The sequence below is a fragment of the Aptenodytes forsteri genome, unplaced genomic scaffold (genome assembly GCF_000699145.1).
Source record: "Aptenodytes forsteri isolate BGI_AS27 unplaced genomic scaffold, ASM69914v1 Scaffold8, whole genome shotgun sequence".
NCBI lineage: Eukaryota > Metazoa > Chordata > Aves > Sphenisciformes > Spheniscidae > Aptenodytes > Aptenodytes forsteri.
In genome coordinates, this window is record NW_008796218.1 from 13376452 (window position 1) to 13401263 (window position 24812).

At 36.5% G+C, this 24812-nt stretch overlaps 1 protein-coding gene across 1 annotated transcript in view; it reads right to left on the reverse strand.

The window, feature by feature from the left end:
- The window catches only part of LUZP2 (leucine zipper protein 2), a 204765-nt gene that overhangs the window by 2658 nt on the left and 177295 nt on the right, over positions 1–24812 (reverse strand). The window contains exon 10 of the mRNA XM_009288871.1: positions 9408–9488. Coding sequence (XP_009287146.1) covers positions 9408–9488 — 81 coding nt within the window. The remainder of the gene's footprint in view (positions 1–9407; positions 9489–24812) is intronic.

Genomic DNA, 24812 nt, shown 5'->3' on the forward strand with positions numbered 1-24812 from the left:
ACAAAAGCGCCAAAACTACTGGTAAAGCACCCACTCCTCCCTTTTATGAAAAAAATGAAATAACAACAGGTGGTTTATGTTCTAGATAAAGACTAAAGAGTGAGATGACAAAGAGTAGAAATTTTTAATAAACTTTTAAATACTTCACAAGCTTAAAAGTGTGGTCCTGGCAGAACTTGTATTTAATATATTTACTAGTGAGCGAGATTAAAAAAATGTTTTCAGCTTAGCCATTTTTAGAAAAATTTGAGGGTTTCAGAGACTTCTCGGTGAGAAGCTTGAGGACAAAAGATGTTGCAGGTCAAAAAAAAGAACAGCATTTCAGGTTGTGTAAGGAAGAGGACAGAAACAACACTAATAAAAAATAAGATCAGTTACAAATTTGTAACCTACTCTAACTGTATATACTGAAAAATTTCAGGCAACCTATTTCACCAAGACAATACATAGGAGATAGGAATCCAAAAATATTAATTGAAATTAATAAAAATATAGGTCAACCGTTTAAGACATATACAAAAGAAGGAAAAAAAAAGGTTGCCTTAGAGAAAAAAAAAGCTAATGATAAAAACAATGGTTTATAAGTGACTAATCTTTCATAACCTTTTCATAGACCAGATAACAAAGGCCATATTGGTAGGAAAACAGAAGTGAAGATTTCATATTTTTTCACTCACAGCTGTTTTCCTTTTTAGTAACACTCCATATGGATCACTGCTGGAGAACGACAGTAGAATAGGACATTCTTCTAAACAAAGCAATCCTTACGGCTTTATGCTGTTAAAGCATAAAGCATTTGTTATTGATTCCTTGTCACAGTGAAACCTTGTATATCATTAACAAATAAATTATGGATCGAACAACGGCAATGACTTTCAATACGCCATCCGTCAACAGCAATTCAATAGCCAGGATTGTAAGCAGTCACTGCGGATGAGCTGCGTAAGTCCACTGGCTCTTGGCCTTAAGTCGGTTCAGTTGCTAAATCTGGGACAGCTGGGTATAACAGCAGCTCCTGCTGTAACTGGAAACTGGGTTTAACACAACCTAAACTGAATCCCATACGTATACACCCTCACGCATATATACGAACACATGCATATATACACACACCCCCCCCGTGTGTATATTTATGTGCTTATATATACATATATACACAGGTGTGCACATGTATGTGCACATATATGTACATATAAACACATAAATATACAAACATACACACACCCCCTTTCCCTCAGCTAAAGACCACCTCAGACAAATGGGGAAATATAAAACCAATGCACTAGAATACCTTTCAAAGCCATGAGTGACATACAGACAAAAAAAGCCAAATATTAAACTTTTTTTTTTTGCTAGTTCCCTCTATGCCAAGTGGTGGACAGATTGTTTTGTTTGCTCTTTTGTGCGAGTCCCTCTTTCTGTCAGATTCACTCCTGTGAGAGGTACACTAATTACAAAAATACAGAACGATAGCTTGACATGGTGGAAACCAGCAAAAAGCAAAAATAATTGCTTTCGGAAAATAAAGGGGTTGAAATGTTGTCTGCGTGGTTTTTCTATTTATGAAGATGAGATTTTAGAAGTGCCTGTGGGAAGAGATACTGGGATTTTGCCACGCTTTGAATCAAGATTTCAGCATATCAGGGATGCGAGGGTGAACTCGTACCTATATGTTTCTCCCACAAGAGTGGGCATTCCTGCTGCCCTGTTTGGAGACATGAGGATGAGGAAGGGGAGAGGAAAGGGAAGATGCCAACTGTGAAAGCCTCTGTGCAGGACACTTACATTTCCAGCTCACGCATAAACCCTCTAACGCCACGGAATAGAGCAGAGCACACCCTTACCCCTCGTAACCCACCGTCTTCACTCCTTGCACCACCAGGGAGGAGGAAGCCCAGGACAAAATGATACCCCCCTCAACGTATGCTTGTACAGAGATACATACACCTGGGCAAAAAGCAGCTTTCCACAGAGATACATACACATACATACACATACATACACCTGGGCAAAAAGCAGCTTTCCCCATTTCTCTCAGAGAAGATAAATTGCTTTTTTTCCAAAGAATGAACATTTTTTAAAGACATTAGTACTAGAAAAGCTAATAAAATGCTAGGACTATAACAAAAGACTAAAAACATCCAAGTAGAAACAACATCCAGAAGGTCAAAAAAAAAAAAGGGGGGGGGGCAGTAAGTCCCAGAAAAAAATGTCTCAAGTCAGTCCTGTTAGTTTAATGCAACTCCATTGACTCCTCTTGTACCATCATAACAAAGCAGGTTGTAATTTCAAATCTTGTCAGCAATACTTCAAGGATGCTCTGGTTTTCATGCCAAGTGTAACATGACATTTGACAATATGGACTGTTTCCCCAGCTGTTGTGCAGAAAGCTGTATGGAGAGGAGTGGGAACATCGCACAGAGGATGAAAGAGTTTTGTCTGCACATAATCTCTATTGGTCACAGGCAAGTTTTAAATCTGTGCTGGCTTCATGGGAGGGCAGGGAACAGGCACTACTGTTCTGTCACCATCTGAACAAGTCCCAGGCAACTCAGCAGGCAATGCAGTCTAATAACTCAACGTCAGTGTAATGATTTAAAGTTTGGAATAAATATGAAATCATTTTTTGCCTGTCCCCCTTCTTAGTGCTTCCAGAGAAGTTCAGCCAGGCTCTTAAGATACATACCAAAAATTAAAAAATAAAAAAAGAAAAATTTCTAATACCCCAGGGAAAATGAAGGCACATGTATCGAGACGATTGCCTTTTATCCCTTAGCTAATGTCTTTCTGGGGATCCAGAAGCATAGTATGTGGCTCTAGGGTCAACATAATAATACAACTTAATAACGTCGGTTATTTTCTTTTTTGTGCCTGAAGTGACAGGTGGATAAAGAATACAAATCAAAAGGCAGAGGACATCGCAGAGGTGGACAAGACTAAATACATGGGAAGCTATAAAGTAAGGAGAAGATAATTCAATACACATGCTTTGATCTAGCTGAAAAACACTGGGTGACCAAAATCTTACAGCATTTTAAAAAGTGCAAATTATTGTTGGCATGGTGAAAAGATGTCTTATAGCGAACTTTTCATACAAGATTATAAAAAAAATTCAGCACACTGTTTTGCATTTATGAAACTGACAGCAAAAAAGCTGTCAAATTGCAATAATATTGCAATAATAATAATTTCAAATAATAATATTCTCAAATTGCAACTTCATTACCTAAGTTTATTCCCTGCCATTGGCATTTAGAACAAAACGGACAGTTTATCCTTAACTATGTTCTGTGCTTTCTTCTGCCTTCCTTTAAGGAGCCTGAGGTTGGCAGTTTCAAAGGGAGCGGGGATGGTAGATTAACTCCCGGTCTCATTCAGAAGCACAATCCCCATGTTCCCTATATTAATGCACTCCTGCAATTCCAAATATTTCACAAAAAGCCCATGTCGTGTACGGGTATTTAAAACACAATGCAAGCTAAGTGGACTTTTACACTAAATTCTCAATTCTCCAATTTCTTGTTATACTTCAAAATGATGTTTTGCAGATTCAATTAGTATTTGATCTATTCATTGGCTACAAACGATGCTTACCTCACCAGGTTGGAAGACGCATTTGGACTATTTAATTGTTTTCCTCACCCAGCAAAGCTTAACATTCATTAAAGCTTTAACTGCAACCGTCACATTTATAGGCTCATCAAAGATAAAGAGGGATTCTGCTACAGATATTTTCTTCAGTTCCTAAAGACTTCTCCATCAAGTACATTTTGTCCTAGCTTCATTAGCATGTGCCCACACCAGCAACCCCCTTTTTCTAGATTCAGGAAGCAAACCTTCAATACTTATAATCACAGCCATTATTTATCCAAGTACATGGTTATTAAGTAAATGATGACTAGTCCTTGAAGTAATTTTATGACTCAGAGCAGTGAAACAAGACAGGAAGATGGATTTCTCCGAAGCTTAGAGTCCTGCTTTCTCTCTTTTTTCCCCTTCCCTAATATTTCCTTATTTCGATAAAAACTATAATAATGTGTTGTATCTAACCATTAGTGACAGATCCCAGAATTTCACCCATGAATGAATTAATTTTACAGAATAATCTCTGTATTTTATGTGTGGAAGCATTCTTTACCTTGCCATTAAGTTGCTCTCACTGATATTTCCAGTATGTCTGTCAGGCATTTTGTAATTATGGGCATAAGACAAGCATTATATTCATTAAATTACATATGCTGTGTTTTTATCATAAAACATCAAGAAGGATCTAATGTTTGAACACTCAACTTTAAAAGCTCTAACACACAGCAGTCAGAATTCCAAGTAGTGAAAGCTAAACCTTTCCCAAGGAAAAGACTTCAGGAAAAAGAAATTCTGGAAACTTTTATTCAGGTGTGTTTGACAGTTGGCCATGCCATTTCACTGTTTTCACTGTTATTAACTCCTTTCAAATTACATAGTTTCTTCTTAACATCTCCTTAAAATTTAGTTTGGCCAACATTCACAATTTTTATGACTAAACACAACAGAAGTCTTATTATTATTTTCTTTTACATGGTAGAGGAACAGTTAGACCAAATTTACTGACGTTGAATGCTTGTTACTTGCTCTACATAAACTTTAAGAAATACATTAACAATCTATTTGTGTTAGTAAAATAAAATTTTCATAGAACAAGTGCATTTTGCCTTAAGCAATACATTTTGTATATACAAGAGGAAAAAAAATATCTAGAACAGTGAGAAATTTAACAAGACAGGAAAATTGAGGTGGGGCATGTGTCTTGAAATACTGTGCCGCCTTTATCAGTTTAGCATGCAGTTTGATTAACAAAGTATCTTTGTGTGAAACTCTGGTTATAAAATATGCAGCTTGATCAGTAAAGTACGCAAAATTTCAGAAGTTACGGTGTTCAGTTCACCTAGTGAATTATACAGCAGAGCTGGAGACGTTCACAGCTGGATGTATAAATTGCAAAGGTGGATCAGCCAAGTATGCATCTTCATTTAAAAAGAATTTTCAAAAAGCCAGTTAAAATTCAGCACGTCCCTTCACTATCAAACTATGCAATTTGATCTGCAAGCCGCTGAACAATGTAACTAGAAGGGTATTCCACTGCATCAACACAGCAAAGAAGAACTGGCTTTATTGCTCGAATAATCATCCAACATATCACAAGTGGACAGGAAATCAAGAAGTTTAAATCAGTGCTATTATATCCAGCTTTTAAATTAGAAACTACTTCAGCTGCTGCTGAAGGGTATCATACAGACTTAGTAGACCAAACATTGCAGCTTCAGCATTCCTTCGCATCACTACAGACCTCCTTTTGGCTTCAATGGGCACTAAAGCAGATATGCAGGATGTTTGTAGAGTACGATGGAGGAGAAAGTACTGAGCTAGTTCTGAAGAAACTAAGCCAGGTACGGGAGAAAAGGATGGTATGGTTAGGTCAACTGACAAACCAGGTATCGTAGTCATCATCAGCCAAGTTAGGTCCACAGTTTATTCAAGGACATGTTTTATCAGATTTGCTCATGAATTTATTACAGATCTGTATTTCAATCTCCTTTGACCCTCATTGTTTAGAAGAAAGGTACGGAGCAAGATGTATGTGAAGTGTGCATATATGTTCTCGTAAGACACCTCTGCAGTTTTTCATATCCTTCTCCTATTTTAGAGCACAGTGTACCGAGTAGATGGTTAAACTAAGATGATGTCACTTCTTATGACCTTCATAGTCCTCATTCAGGGAATTGAATTACTGAATTCACTTTAAGAATTTTATCAGGTTGAAATTTTTTTATAATGATGATTTCTTTTTTTCTCTCATTACTCCCTTGGGAAAGCAATGGGAGAGTACAATGTGATCAAAGCTCTGCAACTGAAACTGACAGAGGAAAATGAAGCAAAATGCTGTGGTTGCTTAGAAACATGTACAAATTTTGCTCCAATACTCAGTGTCCTTTGTCACTGAATGATTAATGAACACGTGGTGTTTGTTTACTGCAGGAAATTAAGGCAGTAAATAAAAGCACTATCACTTTTATTTATCAGAGAAGACTCTACAAGGACAAAGAGCAAGAAATCGAAGATGAGAATTGGAATTCTTCCTTGCCTCTAAAAAAAAAAAATATATATCTGTTAACATAAGATATAAAAAATAATAATAAAAGGTGGGAAAAGGTTGCTAGCCCAATGTCATCATCTGCACTGTTATCACGTCCCATGCAGTCCATGTTCAAATGGACAGTGCATGTAAGAGAGAGAAAAAGTTTCAACTTAAACAACAACCAGGAAAATTACTTTACTCATCACTGTGAGCAACCCACAGGACAAAAAGTGGTCAAGGTAGGTCCTTCGACTTGTTAAATAGTTGGAACAGTTTGTGAAAAATATATTTTAATGCTTTAGTTCTCTTTGAAAATTTTACTGCCTTTCTGTAATCAATCCTTGAGTTTACAAGACGACCTTCCCATTTTCATAATTGAAGTTTGTGTGGTATTTGAAGTGAAATCAGGGGATTCTGACAAACTAGGATGTTTTATTCTCCCATGACGGGCTCCAAATGAACCATTGTCAAAAACTCAAGTGTGGAATCCTGCGAGTGCGGACGGATTTCTCATAAAACTTCACGGGTCAGTGTGGGGGTGGTAGCACAGAAAGGGAGAAAAGTCTCTGAGAAAAGAATTATTTAATGCCCCTCTGGCAAGAAAATCCAGTACTTTGAGTGCAGCCACAATTTGTATTTCCCTAAAATATTATGTATGTTGTGTACTACCTGAGCTGTATCCGTCGGTCTACCCTTTCACTTTTAGGCCCAGACTGTTGCAGTTTGTCCTGCCTGGCAGAGGCCACGCTGCTGCACTATGCAGGTTGCTGCTCTTCAAAATAGCTCCTGGCTGCGTATCGCTTTACAGCTATCTGCACAAAGAACTAGCTCCTGGAATTCTCTTTGAATCATACCAATCAACTGTTTTTAACAAAAAGCAAACCGAACAATTTTTATTTCCAGTGGAACATGGAAATAAATAAAAAAAATATATACCTTAAAAGTCCCACTTAATATAAAGAGAACATGTCTTCCTGTATCTGTAAGTTTTTAAATTACACTGGAGATTCTGTTTCTGACGGGGATAAATACCACACTGTTTATGGCTTCCTTGCTTGGAGATGTGGCTCTCCTCACAATCTTTTTGTAACTTGGCTCTCAAAGCCATTCCTTCAACAGACACTGCAAGCACAGCACAGTGAAATCTTTGTCTATTAGTGTGAATCCTAGATTGATTTTTTAAAATGTGAACAGAACGGAACTATGAATATTACATAATACCCATTTTTTCAGTTGCAAGATGAATTTATAACAGCAACATGTTTAAAAATAACAGTGATAAAACTATTTCCTGCTTAATTTTCCAATAAGGAACATTCTCTAGCAAGGCATAGTGAATTTGAATACCCCTATGGTATGTTTTCTCTAATTTTACTACTTTTTCCTCCATACAGGAGGTTTTGTCAAATACAGACTTAACAAACCTTAAAGTTTTAAAATTTAAAGGAAATGCGAGTCTCATAGAATATAGAATTGGTCTTAAAATATTATAATTGAGATTAAATGATATAAAACTTAATCCTATTACTCAAATTTACTCAAATTTAGGTATATAGCCTAATTTCTTTTTCTTTGAATTAGAATGCTACTTAGACAAAGGCAGGGAGTAGGGTTAGATTTTAATTTAACTTGAATCATGAAAAATAGTTTGACTCCTCAAGACTTCTAACTCCAGTTGTAGTCATCTTCTGCCTTCTCAGACAAATTTTTCATACCAAGCAGCATACCATGCTGACTAAATGGCTAAAATACTAGTGGCTAGAAGCACAAAAAGCCACCCCCCCTCCCAATCAAACTAACTGAATCCTTGATTTTATGGAAAAGTGCACCTTTTAGGTGTCTTTCATTGCATTACTTGATACAGAAATTAAACACTCTCTTGATTTGCGAAATGCATTAACAACTTTTTTTTCCTCTCTGCTTTAGTGTATTCACTTCTGTAAAAAATAGCTGCTTGAACCTCTTTCCACAAATATTCAACCTAAATAAATTCAGCCTCTACCTAAAATAACCTATATTCCATCAAACTTTCCATAACTTTCCCAGGTGGTAACCACCCTCTAGTCATAATCTAAATAGAGTTCACCCTGACTTCAGAATTTTACATCTTATTCTTTCTTCTCCTTCAATTTTTAGTAATAAGAAATTAAGTTTCCTTCCTCTTTAGACATTAAGAAAGGTGCAACAGCAAATTATGCACTCTTCCCCTGGATACACAATTTCTCCTTGTCTCTGCCCCCCTCTAGAGGATGCGGCAGAGGGGAAGTCACTTATAATTGAATAAACTTGTGACATATTTGTAATAAATGGATAATATATACAGCTTTTTATAATTTGTTGGATACTGAATTATTTAAGATTTGTCTTCCAAACTTTTCTTCACATTGCTACACATTGCTCTGATCTCTACCAGCAAGCTACCCAGTTACCTCCACAGGAGTTTGTTATATTTGGAGGTAGGTAATGTGTTCAGTAGTGCATTCAAGAGCCGTTCTGACAGGCTTTTTCCTGCTGTCTTCTATATTTCACCTGCAAATTAGTCAAGGTAGTACTATACTTTTTGGACTATTGAGCAGACAATACACTTTCTCAGCACATTTTCTCTCTCTCATTCTTTCCGGGTTTTCCTGTTTTATTTGTATTGTTATAATTGCAGCCATAATACATGCATTTGGGATTTCTGTTAACAGCTCCCACCGTGCCGTCTGAATGAGAGTTTTGCCTCAGTAAAAAAAAAGCAGATTTAGCTTTCTGTCAGACGTGTCATAAGAAAAACACAGCTTGCGGCTTTCCTAGACTGGCAGTGGACAAGATTACACACTTTCAACTATTACACTGTCACCTCTTACAGCTCCCCGAAGGTTTTGTTTTATCAAATGAAGCATCTGTGACAGCTGTGCCTGATTATTAGTGGAAACCTCATGTAAACAAGGTTCTGCACGTCGCTGTAATGCAGCAGCTCTTCAACCAGGAACAAGCCAATTCTTGAAATGGTTAAACATCAAATCATATCTTTTCCACTGCTCTCCTTCCCACAACAGCTCTACAAGTTCCATTAAGTAGTCTTTAAAAGAAACCCAGAGAGTATACCTGCATAGTTTGACAGCAAAAAGCATTTGCTCCTCAGCACTTTAATGCGGAATATAGCTGGCTTGTAAAATATATGTGCCAGCTTGACTAGGAAAAGTAAGTCACATCGATAATCACCTACAGCATTAGTGTTTTCATACAGCCTAGATTAGACCCTGATTTCTAGGTGAGCTGAGCTTACATCTAGGTGAGCTAAGCTTACATCTTGAGAACCGCACTCCTGGATGCTCTGATTTTCTTCCTTTCTTGAGGCCACGTGAAGATTCTCTGCTGAGGCATTTCGCTGGACATGGGAAATAAAAAAATAAAATAAAATAAACAGTTAATATAGATAAAATTTCAGAAAAGTCACATTTGAAAAATCAGGATACTGAAAAGAAACCAAGAGGTCAGATATTGCAAACTGTTAACTACTTTATACACTGTATTTTCAGCCAATTTTGTAAAGGGAATGTTTTAATAGCCATTCTCATTAAAGCACTCCCCTGTAAAGGATTGCTTCCTTATAAGTAATCAAGACTTTCTACCTGAAAAGCGACCACACAAAAGTGACTTGATGGTATATTTTGTATGTTAAGCAAAATCAAATGAAGTACAAATTAAACTACATTTTCTTTTGTGCAAACATTTGGATGGGGGGGGTAAAGGAGGGGAAAAAAGCATTTTCAAAACTCATATTTCTCTGACTCTTGTGGATTCTGGGAAAGACTCAGGCCCCGAGTTGAAGCTGTCTATGAACTGCTTTAGCTTACTTCAGCTGTCTACAGTCTCTCCCTGCTGGGACCTCACATCAGTGCGAGCTGGCAAAATGTGTTCCATTTCATGCCTTTCACTTACCTCTTTACACTCAAAATGGATTGCTACATGGGGCAGTTACTCTACAATCCAGGCTATCGCTTTACATAAGCAGTGAATTTCCTTCCACTGAAATATTGGCCGTTTTAGGCATGTTTTTCCATATTGCTTGCAACCTCTAAGATTCAAAGGGACATGACCAGGAAGAACATGCACTGCATTTCTTAGAGAGAACTTGCACTGTATTTATACCTCAGTATTTTTTAATTTAGCTTGATAACTTCACAATTTTGTGGCCTATAATGACAAGGAATTATTTCAAAAAGAAATGATCCATAAAATCTGGAAAATGTATTACTACATTAACTGGATATCCTGATACATGTATCATTGCCTGTACACCACAACTGTATGCTCTACTGAGACATAAAATAACTAAAACAGCTGGATGCACCATAATTTGCTGATAGTCATGAGATGATTGTTATGACCACCTTGTTATTCTTAGTTCTGCAGAATTATTTATTTAAAAAGCATTCATCTTCCAATGTCTAATCCAAATTCCACTGAAATTCATGGAAGGAATGTAAATTACGTAAGATTTATAAGTGTTTCCAAAATATACCTTTGCAAACAAAACAAAACCAAACCCACCAAAAACAAAAAACCAAACCAAATCAGAATGTAATGAATTAGTCTTACTCTGATACAATATATTCCCAGAAAATAATCAAATTTTAAAAATAGCATTGATGAGCCCCTCTTTTTGTTATAAGTTTCAGATCACGAAGAGTTTGTAACTGTCCTTAGGGATTTGGCTTCCATCAAATTGACTGCAAGACATCTTGAAACTCTTCAGGGGAATGGGGACAGGGAACAAATCAAACTAATTTCTCTGCAAAGAAATGTTAGAACTCCAGGCACCAGTTCTGAAAGCTTGAAGCATCCTTTCCTCATGTCACTTATACTGCATTGAATTACTAACAAGTATAAAGTTTTCAAAAATGATGGAGAACAGGAGAAAACAAACCTGGCTGGCTACTATTTGCAATATAGTCTCTGTTTAACAGCTCTTCAGTGAGGAATTGTTAGTTTTATAGAGCAATTGACTACTACAAAAACTGATGAGGAGGTGAACAGATTAAAAAGATCAATATAAATAATAGTTTTGTTAAATAATGTTTCATTTCATACCTGTATTGAGTGATTTGCCTGTTTGGACTGAAAGAATTATTACAGTTCTGCAAACTTAAATTTCTTCCCATTGAATAAGAGAGGCATATGTACAGTGAATGACACTGTACATACATTCACCTGATTTCTTGATTACTTGAACCAGTAAACCCACATGGGATGCCAGGAAAATCAGCCAGCCTGAAGCCTTATTAACTCAGGAGGATAAATGTCTCTGCATAGTGCCACAAGTTTCAGAATTTGATTCCTGCTTAAGGTTGTACCTCAGCAAGTTATACATGCAGCATATACACCCAATTTCTCAGCGTACATACATTCACTTGATTTCTTGATTACTTGAACCAGTAAACCCACATGGGATGCCAGGAAAATCAGCCAGCCTGAAGCCTTATTAACTCAGGAGGATAAATGTCTCTGCATAGTGCCACAAGTTTCAGAATTTGATTCCTGCTTAAGGTTGTACCTCAGCAAGTTATACATGCAGCATATACACCCAATTTCTCAGCATGTTGTACTCATTTCTACACAACAAGGGGAAGTTTGGGATATTTAGTTGAGGCTGTCGTCAAGAAAACACTTTCCCAGTGTCACATTTTCAAATGCTTACAGCATTTCCTACCTCTAGGAAAATGGAAAACAGGAAAATTTCCAATTCTCATCCTCTTTAATATTCAAAATAGTCAAGTGCAATATTATATCCTAGAAGTCTTCCCCTTTTTTCTCTCCCAAAACAAAATATAACATTTTTCAAGCTGCTTCAGTTTTCATATGATTGCCTTAACCAGTAGAACCAGATTCTGCAGCAGCCTTTAAGAATCACTTGCCACAGCTGCACTGCTCAGACGCCGGCCAAGCTAGGGAGCAGCGACGGGTCTGCTTCGTTCCCTGTCTGGTTTTTAATTGAAAAACATCGCATCGCTTCCGCTATTGCACAACCATCATCTCCAATTATTTTCATATTGTTACCCTAAGCCGATGCTGATCTGCATGTCTTGAGTTCTAGTTTAAAACCCCACCACGCTTCCTGCAGCGGCCAGAGGACAGCAGAACAGAGGGCAAGATGTCTTGCCAGGCCCTGGCTGGGTCCTGTAGATTTGAGTTCTGTCCTTATGGCCAGAACGCCACAGGGCTTTCTTGCATCTTATGTAGGTACTTTAATCTATGATATTTTGAGACTAAGACTGACTTCTTACATGAAAAAAAAATCAAAATAAAAATTAGTGTTTTTGAAGGCTTATCTGTTTGTTGAGGATGTGGGAGTCTTTGAGGTAGACTTTGCAAACAAGACCCTTTGTTATTAAAAATAATATCTCCTAATAAAAAAATGAGTATGTTATTATTTGAATGAACACCATTTACTAGACTGACAGCTTACCTAACAAAAACGCTATCAAGAATTCCAGAGTGAAATGGTTTGGAAACAGTTTTTGAACTCCTTCCCAATTTGCTTAAAGCTTTCTGAACCTTCCTCAAAGCTTTTCAATACAGGATTTCACATGTGAACATTTTTTTCAAGGATCATCAACCCTTTTATCTTTTTTCTTTGAAATAATTTAGAAATTACAGCATCTTCTTGGTGAGACCTTACAAGCTTGACTAAAAACCAAGCTTTGCATTTCAGATAGTTGAAATAAGCAAAATTGTCTGCAACGCACTTAACATAGATACTTGCAGATGAAACTAGACTCCACTGGTGTGCATTTTGCTTGCAGCAAAACTTCCAGAATACTTATGACAGAAGCAAGCCAAATTCATTATTTCTTTGAGTTCTCTTCCAAAGTCTGCACTGGAATAAATGACAAGAGCCCGATTCTGCTTCATGCCTTTGAAATTTCCTTCAGTTATGCTTTATATATTTTTCATTGCTAAGATCATACAAATTTTCTTCACAAAGCGTGCCTTGTTATTACAGTATCCTCATCTTAACTGCTAAATAAAACTGCAAAGCTAGGTCAACTGAATTCCTTCTTTCATAACATATTTTGACTTTGATATGTAGTTCAATTCTTTCCTATATTAGAAATAGTCTTATCAGATCTTTCTTCTTCTCTGATGGCTTTTTGGCATGACTGCACAACTCTTACTCTCTCTTGTCAGAGTTTGTTCATGTGAGATGCCAGAGTGCTATTGACAGGACCGCTTGCCAGATGACCTGCCAACACAAACATGGGTTCCATCAACACATTTATTTCCATTACTTAGACTCTCACAGATTACTCTTTTCTACTCTAAGGGTTTCTAGTGATTTTCAATTTCCATGTTAAAACAATATTTAAGGTTACTCATACCAACCTAACAAGAAGATTGCACGGCATTTTGAATGTAAGCAGACTAAGCAGTTTCTGGCAGAGTGCAAGTTCATAATACCCAAGGACCAAAAAAAAACCCAACCCAGTTCTAGGACAGCCATAATGATTTTTCTCTAATGATGGGCAATGTCCTGATATGCATATTCATAGCCTCTTTTGATAAACTTTAAGTGCAAAAATCATTAGAGTTTGCCCGGAAACATTTTTTGCTACTGAAGGCTTCACTGGCCCAATCTACAAACATTCAAAAACTACCTACAGCAAAAACTTGCTAGCCTGACTTTGGCATGCCTGCTGCGCCTGGCTGCACTTCGTGACATCCGTCTGGCACGCTGAGTGAGGCCAATCTCAGGTTGGGGGTTGCTTCTATTCATCTACCTCCAGTGAGGTTAACTAAACAGATGGTCTGCAAAGGGGCTACAAATACGAAACAACCAAGGCCTGAGTCGTCCCCGCTTCTCAGCGCGCTCAAACAGCTTGTATTCTTCTGGGAGATGTCTTATTCCTTTAGGATGGAAAAGGCTTATTGTCATGTCTAGGAAATCCAAAATTGCTCAAGGATTTGTAGCACTTACTGTGAAAAACTAGAGCAGTTTTGTATGTAGCAGGTGGATGAAGTTGTCAGAGCTTTTCTGGGCAAGGTGCATAGTGCAGGAGCCAGAAATATCTCCTTTCCAGTCAGTTCTCTCTGACTGCTCCTGGAAACCAGGGAATTTGTCTGGATATCACACGCGCACACAGGCCAACTGCCACATAATGCCTCACATATTTATTTCAGTCAAGAAAAAGGTGTCAATCCTGTCACCTTTTCCTTCCCCCCTCTTTTTTGAGTAGCACCGTTTGCAATCACAGAAGTTCACAGTTGCTTTTTGGATTGTATGATAGACTTTTGACTCACTCACCTAGCCCTACAAATTTCAGACATTTTAAAGTAACTGAGTATCTATTACATCTTTCCACAACAGAAATCACAGATAAATATGTATTAATATTTATGTATAAAGGAAATAATTGTATTGCATTTCATTATATCCTGACTTACAGTTTAACTCACATGCAGAAATAAATGAGAAGTCCAATTCTAATAACAGTAATTACGCTATATATTTCTATGACAGTGATGGTCATTGTATACATATATACATATATTTGTGTATACAGTAGAGATAACTAGCTTTTCTCTACCGCACAATCAATATTATTCAACAATAAGTGGGAGAGGCATTGCTCAGTTTTCATTTCTATTTAATGCACATCTACAGAGTTACATTCATATAGGGCAATTCTTCTCAAAGGACTGCAAATCCTACAATGTACCAAATCTTTAAACTTCTACGTACTGTTTCTTAAGTAAACAGAATTACCCTTGATTTTTTTTTTTTATTTGCACTATATTCAAATATCTTTAAGGTGGAAAATAGCTTCTTACTGGTATACATTATGCCAACATTGAGCATCGAGCACAACAATCAGAAGTTTTGCAAGGAATCTAGGAAAACCTCACTCCCATTAAAAGTGAAAATTGTTAGGACATCTTTAACATGGATACCAAAAGATTACATTTTCTTTTCTTCACATTTCACATGCATTTGTGTTGGTTGTAATGGAATTTCTCCCAGATGAACATTCACAATAACCTCAAATGGCTGAACATACATCACAGGGAAGGGACTTGTTCTTTCAAATAGATCATTTGGGATGATAGATGACACATTTAGATGTTAGTTTCTTGAATCTTCCTTTTCATAACATTACTATGAGTGCAGAACTTTCCCTCACACTTGCAGCCGCCTCCCAGCAGTATATTATGTTGGACATAATATGGACATTAATGTTTTTAAATTTTTCTTTGTTAAGTGTTCTGGGGTCCTTCCTCTCTTAAAAAAAAACTACTCTAAAAGACAAAAAAAATCAAAAAGTCTCATTTGTCAAGAGCTAGGGAAGATAACTTGAAGTTTTCAAGCACTGTTTGTAGTGTTTCCTACTACATAATTCTTCCAGTTAAAGTCAATCTCCTTGGGAAAAAAACTAGTTACTAACCGCCTCAAACCAGTGGAACTCATCTCTAAATTGAACATCCTTTCTACGTGAGGGCTAGTACAGTGCTCCCTGAACTCCAGAGAGCTGGAGGATGATACTCTACTGTCAGAGACCAGAGCAAAGCACCCTCTCCATGGGAGTCCAGCACGATGCGTAGCTGGACACTCACTTTAAGCACTCACAAATGTGCTTAAAGATAAGAAAGAAGCACAGAAACAGAAGACAAAAATAATAATTGGTCATCTTCCTCTGGTAATATACAAAATGTATTTGCATTTACAGTATGGAGTAGAACTCCATGAACTATGCTCAGGCATCTAGTGTTTAAGTTGTTACCCAAATGCCTCCAAGACAGCCGCAAGGGGCTGGTAGAGGCAGCAGGACTTGTGGGAGAGCAATGCTCTTCTACAGAAATAGCTGGAGGACTATTCTAGGGCAGCTAAATAGGCAATTGATGCCAATTTAAAGCAATTCCCAAAATACCTAGCTACGCACAAACAAAAAGAAGCCACATCGGTTTATCATTGTGATCTGAATTCTGCTGGTTTTTTTCTAATACAGCTTATTTTGAAAGCATTGCGTATTTCAGATAATTTAAATACACATTTTCTAGTAGAACCTTAAACCAACATTTTCAGTTGCCTCACTTCCTTGTAACTGCAGTATCTTATTTATATTTCCATGCAGTTGAGGGGGGAAAAAACCTCATGAAAATATATGCAATCAGTTTTCTCAGGATCAATAAAGACAGCTCTGTGATGGTTCACTGTACCTTCAGGATCAATAAGAGCAGCTCTGTGATGGTTCACTGTACCTCAGTTTTCAACACAGAGTCAAAAAGATGTATTTACTTATATTTAACTGCAGACAAGACAGAAGATATCTAAGTCACATGCTTTGAAAAGATTAAAAAAAAGTAAACAAAACGAAACTTTGGTAAGATTATACAAAAGAGAGAAATAAAATTACCTAAATTAACTTAAAACAAAACTTAGAAATACTTTTCCTTCTACTGACCTTGTGAAACCCATAAATAATAATCTACATTAAGCTGAGGACAAAACATCACCATCTCCTTATCACATAGCAGATATGCATATGTTTGTATGAAACATGAGACAATGAAAAACTAAAATTATTGGAGTCAGCTGTTAGCTAGGCTGTTCAGGAAAATGAAACACTGAAGAGAATCCCATATATCATACAATTTTGGAACCTAGTGAGGCTAAACATTTACAGTCCAAATTATATTTTAATCAATAATGACCACCATAAAAGAATCTAAGTAGTTCTAAGCAGTGCTTAGTGTGTGCATATATAATTATATATCATTTATAATATCTAATATATAGCATGATATATGATCTGGATATAAATAATACATTAGATATAATTGCACGTGTATCTATGCGTGTGTGCACAAGTGTGAGAGAAGAAAGAGAGAGCACAAGATGGAGACTAAATATCACCAGTCTAATTACAAAATTCATTTTTTAATCAGGTCATGATAATGTCCTGGTTCTTATTCTTCCTAACTGACAAGATAAAAAGAAAATTCAAGAAACTATGATATTGAGAGTATGTTTCCAGTATTTAAGGAAAAACCAATCTGATCATTTATAAGTCCCACAAGGTGACAATTTCATGAGAGTTAGAGAAAGTGATGCCTTTCTTCTTTTTTGTATGTATTTTCCTATGTTTTCTTCCAGAAGACACAGTTAATATTGAACAAACTGTTATTGCACTTGCCGATGTTTAGATTTGAAGGTCACTGCAAGTTCTCTAGAGCGTGCATTATTCTTTCGTGTTGGGCTTGGGTTTTTTTTTTACAGTAGAAATTTTATATTTTCAAATACTCTGCGGTTAACAGAGTAGGCATTCACTCGCACAGAGGACAGTAAGGAAGCAACTTCCCGGTGTTGGTTTGGTTTTTTTTTTTTTTTTTTACAGGAGTTGAATAGCCCTTATGTCTTAGAATATTTCCTAATAATAATAGTAGTAGCAAGAAAAAAAACTACTTGTAGATGGCTCATGATGGCTTACAGGAAAAAACAGAAAAATTAATCAAATAAATTATTCACTGTGAAGCACTTGTTCCGTTCTGAAGTTGTACATGTCTTGAATAGCCTATGCAGTAGTTTCCAAAGTAAATGTTTATAATGCCGAGGCTATCAAGTGTTCTAAACAGAAATAAAACAGAGAAAAGAATGACAATTCTACTTCCCTCTTTGCAGAGGGTGGAACAACAGGATTGACACCAATACTTTTTGAGTTTGTATAAATGTGCAATAACCTGAGAGCAGAGCATTAAAAGCTATTTGGTTGCCCACAACTTTTTTAGTCTTTACTGGTTCACTGTACCAATTCTATGCTCTCTTGCTTTATGCTTCACTCTTCTATTACCAGAATCTTTTGTATGAAAAAAATTAGAAAGAAAGTTAAAACAATAAAGGTATTTTAACCTTCAATAAAATGATGTATTGCAGTTTACAACTGTTACTATCTCTAAAGCTGTGAATACCTCCATATACCACCTCCCCAAAAAAACATTGTTGGTCCTAAACAGCTTATGCTTAGACTAATATTACTTCTCTTTCATATTAATAGGGTGAAGAAAATCACAACCAGCTGAAGAACAGCCCAAAGTCCAGAACTAATCAGACAGCATTTCCTTAAGGCTCTTACAGCCACGGAAATCTTTAATCACTCCCATTAGATCTATATAAGACCTAATAATAACCCAGCAAAATTTCAGTTTGGGTACATTCTGACAAGCTAAACTTGCTCTATAAGATCATTCTGGCTGCCAGATTTTTCTAGCTTGCATTTTTTTCAGTGTGCCTCCTTATGACTTAAAACCAAACTAAACAAAAAAAAATATCGTTTAAAGTGCAGCTTGATTCCAGTGATAAGAGAACTAACCTGTATAAGTCTGAAATTTATTACTAGTTTACTATGGAGGATATTCAAGCACATTCTGTGTACAGGGCAATACTCCTACTGCCATATCCTTTTGCGTGATGAGAACTTGTGCAGTTACAAGAAAGATTCTTAATAAAAAAGACATTAGTAATTTTCTGCAGATAACAGAACTGAGATCTGCAGCTAAATACATATGGAAGTCTTCTGTAATGTAAGAAAAACTATTGAAGTGTGAGGACAGATGACATTCTGACATTGCTCGAAATGGCACTACATCGTAACACCACCACAAAACCCAGGTATTCAACTTTGAGAGTCACTGAACGCTAACATTTTCCAAATGAGTCCCAATTACAAAAGCACCTGTGCCCAGCAATTTTATGCTAATTGAATGAAAAATGCAATGTATTTAGCATCATGAGTCTACATAATTTTTCATTTATTACCTGTAGTAATTCAGCCTATTGTTTACCCGCTCTATTTTAGTAGAGGACATAATTGCAAAGTGAATTTAAAGGACACTTGGCTTACATTCTGCCAAAACCAAACAGGTCTTTCTTTGCTAAAAATATCCAAACTTGTTATTTATATAACAAACTTAAACAAAGTATGCTAACATAAATACCAGGCTAAAATTTGTATATATGTAAGAATCTGTAAAATGAACCCATGGAAATGGAAATTACATGTTGCCATTAAAAAGCAATACAAGATTCAGTATTATCATCAGCAAGTGACACTGCATTCCATAAGAGAAGCCAGTGGAATTGGTAAAATATTTGCTTTACATGATTATCTGTTGGGATTTTTTTGTAACCAGGTAGGTGTTCCCACAGCTGCCTACAGCTTCTGTCTCACTTTAATCATTTGGCTGATATGTAAAGAGGAGAAAAATATCTTTTGAAAAATGTCTCCTACTTTATGAATGCATGCCAATATATGAAAATTTGTGACTTGAAGAACAAAAACTAAATTACATTTCATATAATCCAGTTAGGAAATTTAACAACTCCTATTAGATCTCTTCTACTCCATCTGTAGGTGTAGCTTTTGTTAATCCTGATTTTGTAGGCAAGAGAAATGCTCTATTGCTATACAATTTGCTTTCTTTGAAGTCAGCTGAGCTAACGATACAAACATTTTCTGAATGCTAGTGCTGCCTCTAATGATGTAGCGGAGTGTGAGCTGCATACATATTACCTATTTTGAGGACAGCTGACTGCTGTGGGAAAGCTGTTGATAACACGTTAGGGGTTTGGTCCTGCAAACTCCTAGGCACCACCATAGCGATTTCAGTGGAAGCTGAGCAGGCTCAGTGCCTTACAAAAAAAGGGTGGGATTCCTATAAGACATCCCTTGCCTCTGTTTTTTTTAATCCCCAAATGCAGTCTTTTTCTATGACCTTTCTGTTCTGAGATTTCCCTTAGATTAATTTCCTATTCTGTCACAGATTTTTAAAGAAAATGTTTGTGTAGTACTACAGGATTTCAGTCCTGAGTTCAGATCTCATGGCACTACAGTTAGGTCAGTGGGTTACCATAAAGTTATGCTGCAGACATTTTTATAATTCATCTGATAGTGTGTTGTTAAGGTCCACAGACAGCTTTGCATAAATATCTCAAGAGAAGTGGATCCTAAAACCTTTATTTATATCACATAGGCGTGTATATGTCGTTAGATGTATTTAAGAGAATAAAAATATCATTGCTAAACTGCTTTCAAGGCACTTTATTACACCCAGTACACCTAAACCTATATTTCTTAGACAAAAGAAAAAGTAGAATAACCTCTAAAATGGCCATGGCAAGAATTACATTTTATTACTGAAGGCTCTGTGTTGTTGGCCTAGAAATATGACTGGATTTCCCACGTAGCACATCAAGACTTTCTTGAATAACTGTGCTGTTAAAGGACTTAGTAACAGACTTCTGGCATCCGTATCGGTAATCATTTGTATTTCAATTATAAAGTTTTAATTTGTTGTTTCTCTAAGTCAAGCAAAAGAATTGGGGGCAACTTGAGAAATAACTGGGTTTGGACATAGTAAAAGCTATATCTACTTTTCGTATCCCGTAATTACTCAGAGGATCAGTTCTGTGGAATATTATCTATGCTACAAACCTGATACAAAGCACTTAGATATCAATATTTTTCTAATAATTTTTTAAAGGCAGGATTATCTCTACTATGTTTTGCTGCCTTACACTAACAAAAATGGCCTTCAAATCTTATTTCTGAGTACATTTTTGAAATCCAAGAAAGAGAGAGTAAACTTCAGCATGACTTTCAGGGTTGTCTGTAACTCTCTGGCAATGTATTACATGAATTCTATTTCCAGGAGATCTTTCTAAGTATAAACAACAGATTTTAAAATATTTTTCCCCAGTGCACCTTGAAGACAATAATCCCGAGTACGTAACTTGAGACTGCAGAATCCCCTACAGCTCCTCTGAGTACCGCCAGAACACTCACTCCATTTCTGGATATTATACTTTCTACCTACTTGTACTGTCACCTGCAAAGACCAACCCAGATTCATAAGCGATTTAGCAGCCAGAGTAGTTGAAGGATTACAAAGACAGAGAGATACAGAGCACTATCTGTCTAACCTATGCAAATCAGAGTCTTAGGGTAGCTGAAAATTCACCACCTAGAGAGCGCTGCTCATTAAAAAACAAAAACAAACAAACCACCTCACCCCAAAAACCCAAACCACCCCCCCCATCCCCAGAAATTAAGGACAAGATGTCAGAAAGCATATAAGGAAAAAGGCAACCAGTGTAATATTAAAAAATAAAAGAAAGTGGCCTTAGAGACAAATAGCAAGTGAAAAAGAGCAAATATAGTATATTTTGATAATGCGTCTGTATGTCACTAACAACAGCAGATAGAGTTATTCACACGAGGTTGTCTCCATCTCATCTCCCTATTTTTAATTCTCGCTTGTCACATCATAAATTGAAACTTATTTGGAACAATGAAAAAGTGTGGACCTGATAACAAACAGCATGCTCAAAATAGCTCTCCTACTGTGTTTTGCAGCAGATAATGCCCCTTATTTCATAGATGAGAAAACAGAAGTGCCGCATGGCAAACTGCAGGATCACTTAATTAGTGGAAATAATAGGAATAGAACTTTGTTTCATTCAGTTGGCCATGCTCCATTTTACACAGCTTACCCCACACAGGGACAATAAGTGAAACAGCAGTCCATCAAAATTAAGAATATTGTGGTAATATACAGAAATAACTCCTTCTCCAAACAAATACAAGTATTCTTTTAGGCCCTAAACATGTCAAGTGAGTGAATACATTTTAGGCTTCCTGAGACTTCACATGCGTTTAAAATATAAAGATGGGAACAGATATAAATCAGGATGGCAAGTAAACTTCAGTTTACATTCTGCATAGGAATACCAAAACTTTAGAGATATGTTATATTAAAAAGTTAAAAAATTAAAAATATCCAACTGCAGAGCACAGGTTGTACACCATTTGTACAAGTACTATACTGCATAGCAGGGTGGGTCTGGACTTTCATTTGTATTATGTGCTAAGACATCTACCACATCAGTATTCCAATTTCTCTAGATTTCCTAGCACTTTGAGGAAAAAAAAAAAACCACAACCAAAACTTCTTCAATAAATAATATATGCATTTTAATGTCTAAATGATGTGTCTGGAGATAAACTGGTTTTTTTAACGTCTTCCTAATAGAGATTTAGGCTTGCTTGTTGGGATTGGAGATCTCAGATCAGCATGTGTGATACAGTACACTGAATATACTGTAAATTTCTAAGCACAATATTATTGTTTGAAGATGTATGCTATATAAAAAGTTAAAAAATCAAAAATATCCAACTGCAGAGCACAGGTTGTACACCATCTGTACAAGTACTATACTGCATAGCAGGGTGGGTCTGGACTTTCATTTGTATTATGTGCTAAGACATCTACCACATCAGTATTCCAATTTCTCTAGATTTCCTAGCACTTTGAGGAAAAAAAAAAAACCACAACCAAAACTTCTTCAATAAATAATATATGCATTTTAATGTCTAAATGATGTGTCTGGAGATAAACTGGTTTTTTTAACGTCTTCCTAATAGAGATTTAGGCTTGCTTGTTGGGATTGGAGATCTCAGATCAGCATGTGTGATACAGTACACTGAATATACTGTAAATTTCTAAGCACAATATTATTGTTTGAAGATGAAGGGTCATCTTGACCCTTCACCTCAAGTTTAATTGCTTTTGGCACTTATGTAACCACTTTACTGCCTTTCAACAGAATTTTTATGCAAGTCAGTAACTTTGTTTTATAGATTACTTCAAACAAAAGCTAGCTGATGTGTTTCTGCTATTTTTGGCTCTAAATTCACATTGAAACATTTTATGCAACTCTACTGAGGCTAGTGTAATCTTAGAATTATACATTTGAGATGTTGTTTTTTCACTTTTTTTTCCCCACTTGATTTGCAGAGGGAGTTAGACACTAACCTTTTCTTTCTATCTTTGCAGTTCTTTAGGTCACTGCTCTGTCACATCGTGACAGAAACATGAAGGAAGATGAACCACGGAATCACCAAATCACATATATTTTTTTCAAATGTCTCATAATTTGGAACTACAGCTGTGCTAAACTACATGATGGTCCAACCTATGATATTACATTCACAGCTGGAAATTGAGAGGAAGGCAGTTGGTTCCCTCAAGGTTAACTTTTGCACAACTGAGCTCAAGTTCTAGCCCAAGTACTGAGCTAGAACTACTCTTGCTCAGAGTACTTCTCTGTACTCTGGCACCTGTAAATTATTGGACAGCAGACGATGCCAACATGTAAATAATTAATTTGTAAGGTACTCTATAGTCATTGTATCATCCTGTGTGCCTTTGGTATTCATTCAATAGTACAGCAATTTAAAATGAATAAACAATGGAAAACAATTGGCTAAACTCTGCAAAAACTGTTGAGTGTGACATGCTACTAAAGATACTAAACATCTTCTTTCAAACTTTCAAAGGGAAACAACAGCAGCTATAAAGTCATCTTAAGTACAGACAAATCAAGTGTTGCTTCTTCTGTACCCACACTTTCAGCTGATCAGTGTCAGAAATGTGATAGTTTTTCCACTCTGTTCCCAGAGAGACCCGAACCTGCACAATTACTTGAGAGTTGAAAGAATCATGTGGTATTCTGACTCGGATCCTTAATATTAGTAAAGAAATAACCAGTCACCTAAACAGAGGAATATTGATATGAATCAGCACAGATATTGATACAAATCAGCTGAGAAGGTGGAATCTGTTTCTCTAAGATGTGCTATCAAGCAAGGACTATGTTCAAGGACTGTGCAGTTCCAGTGCATCTTCAGAATGAGTTTTTTATCAGAAAATTATCCAAAACCACAGTATAAGACCCAATGAATTGTAGCTATTCTAAAACAACTGGAAATCTCACTGAATTTTTAAAATAAAGGAATAAAATGTCAGAAAGGTAAAACTTCCATGTGGATTAAACACACCTGTAGCTTTGATTGTGTATAAGATGCTTCCAAATGCTGTCAGACTATTTCTGGTTTTAGTGGAAATCATTCGAGGAATCCCTTACGTTCAAAGGGCTGTGGAGTACATGGAAAAGGAACATCACAAATTGCGTTCTCAACAAGAAAAAAAATCTTGAGGGCTGTAATCAATTTTTAACAGGTTTCCTCAGTAAATAATGAGCACAAGGTCAAGACTTGGACTTCTAAAAACATATAATAGCCATATATACCCTTCCTCCATGGGAAAACTTCTGAGTGAAGAGTAGATTTGGAGATGTGTCAGATGAAATACAATCTGTTCATCTGTTTATTACTTTTTTTGTTGTGACTAGACTATCTGCTAAATATGAATGCAGATTTTCTTCCGGTAACTGAATAAATTTGAGCAATTGCCTGTATGAGCAACCACAATCCCATCTGCAAACACAGGTTGTTACTCTTCTGTGTTGGATTAAATGAGCAGCTAATGGAATTCTGACCCAGAGATGAGGCATCTCTAACATTCCTCGATTAAAACAGTTTCACAATATGAGTATTAGTAACAATGACCGAATAAATTTTCCTCTTATTAACCTTTTCTGCCAGATAAGCTATGAACAAAAACTCACGACAAGTTTGTTGTCAGCAGTGGGACAGATTTTCTTTGTGCTGTGTGTGAATCACTGATTCACTACAAGAAGGACGTTGAGGTGCTGGAGCGTGTCCAGAGAAGGGCAACGAGGCTGGTGAGGGGTCTGGAGAACAAGTCTTATGAGGAGCGGCTGAGGGAACTGGGGTTGTTTAGCCTGGAGAAAAGGAGG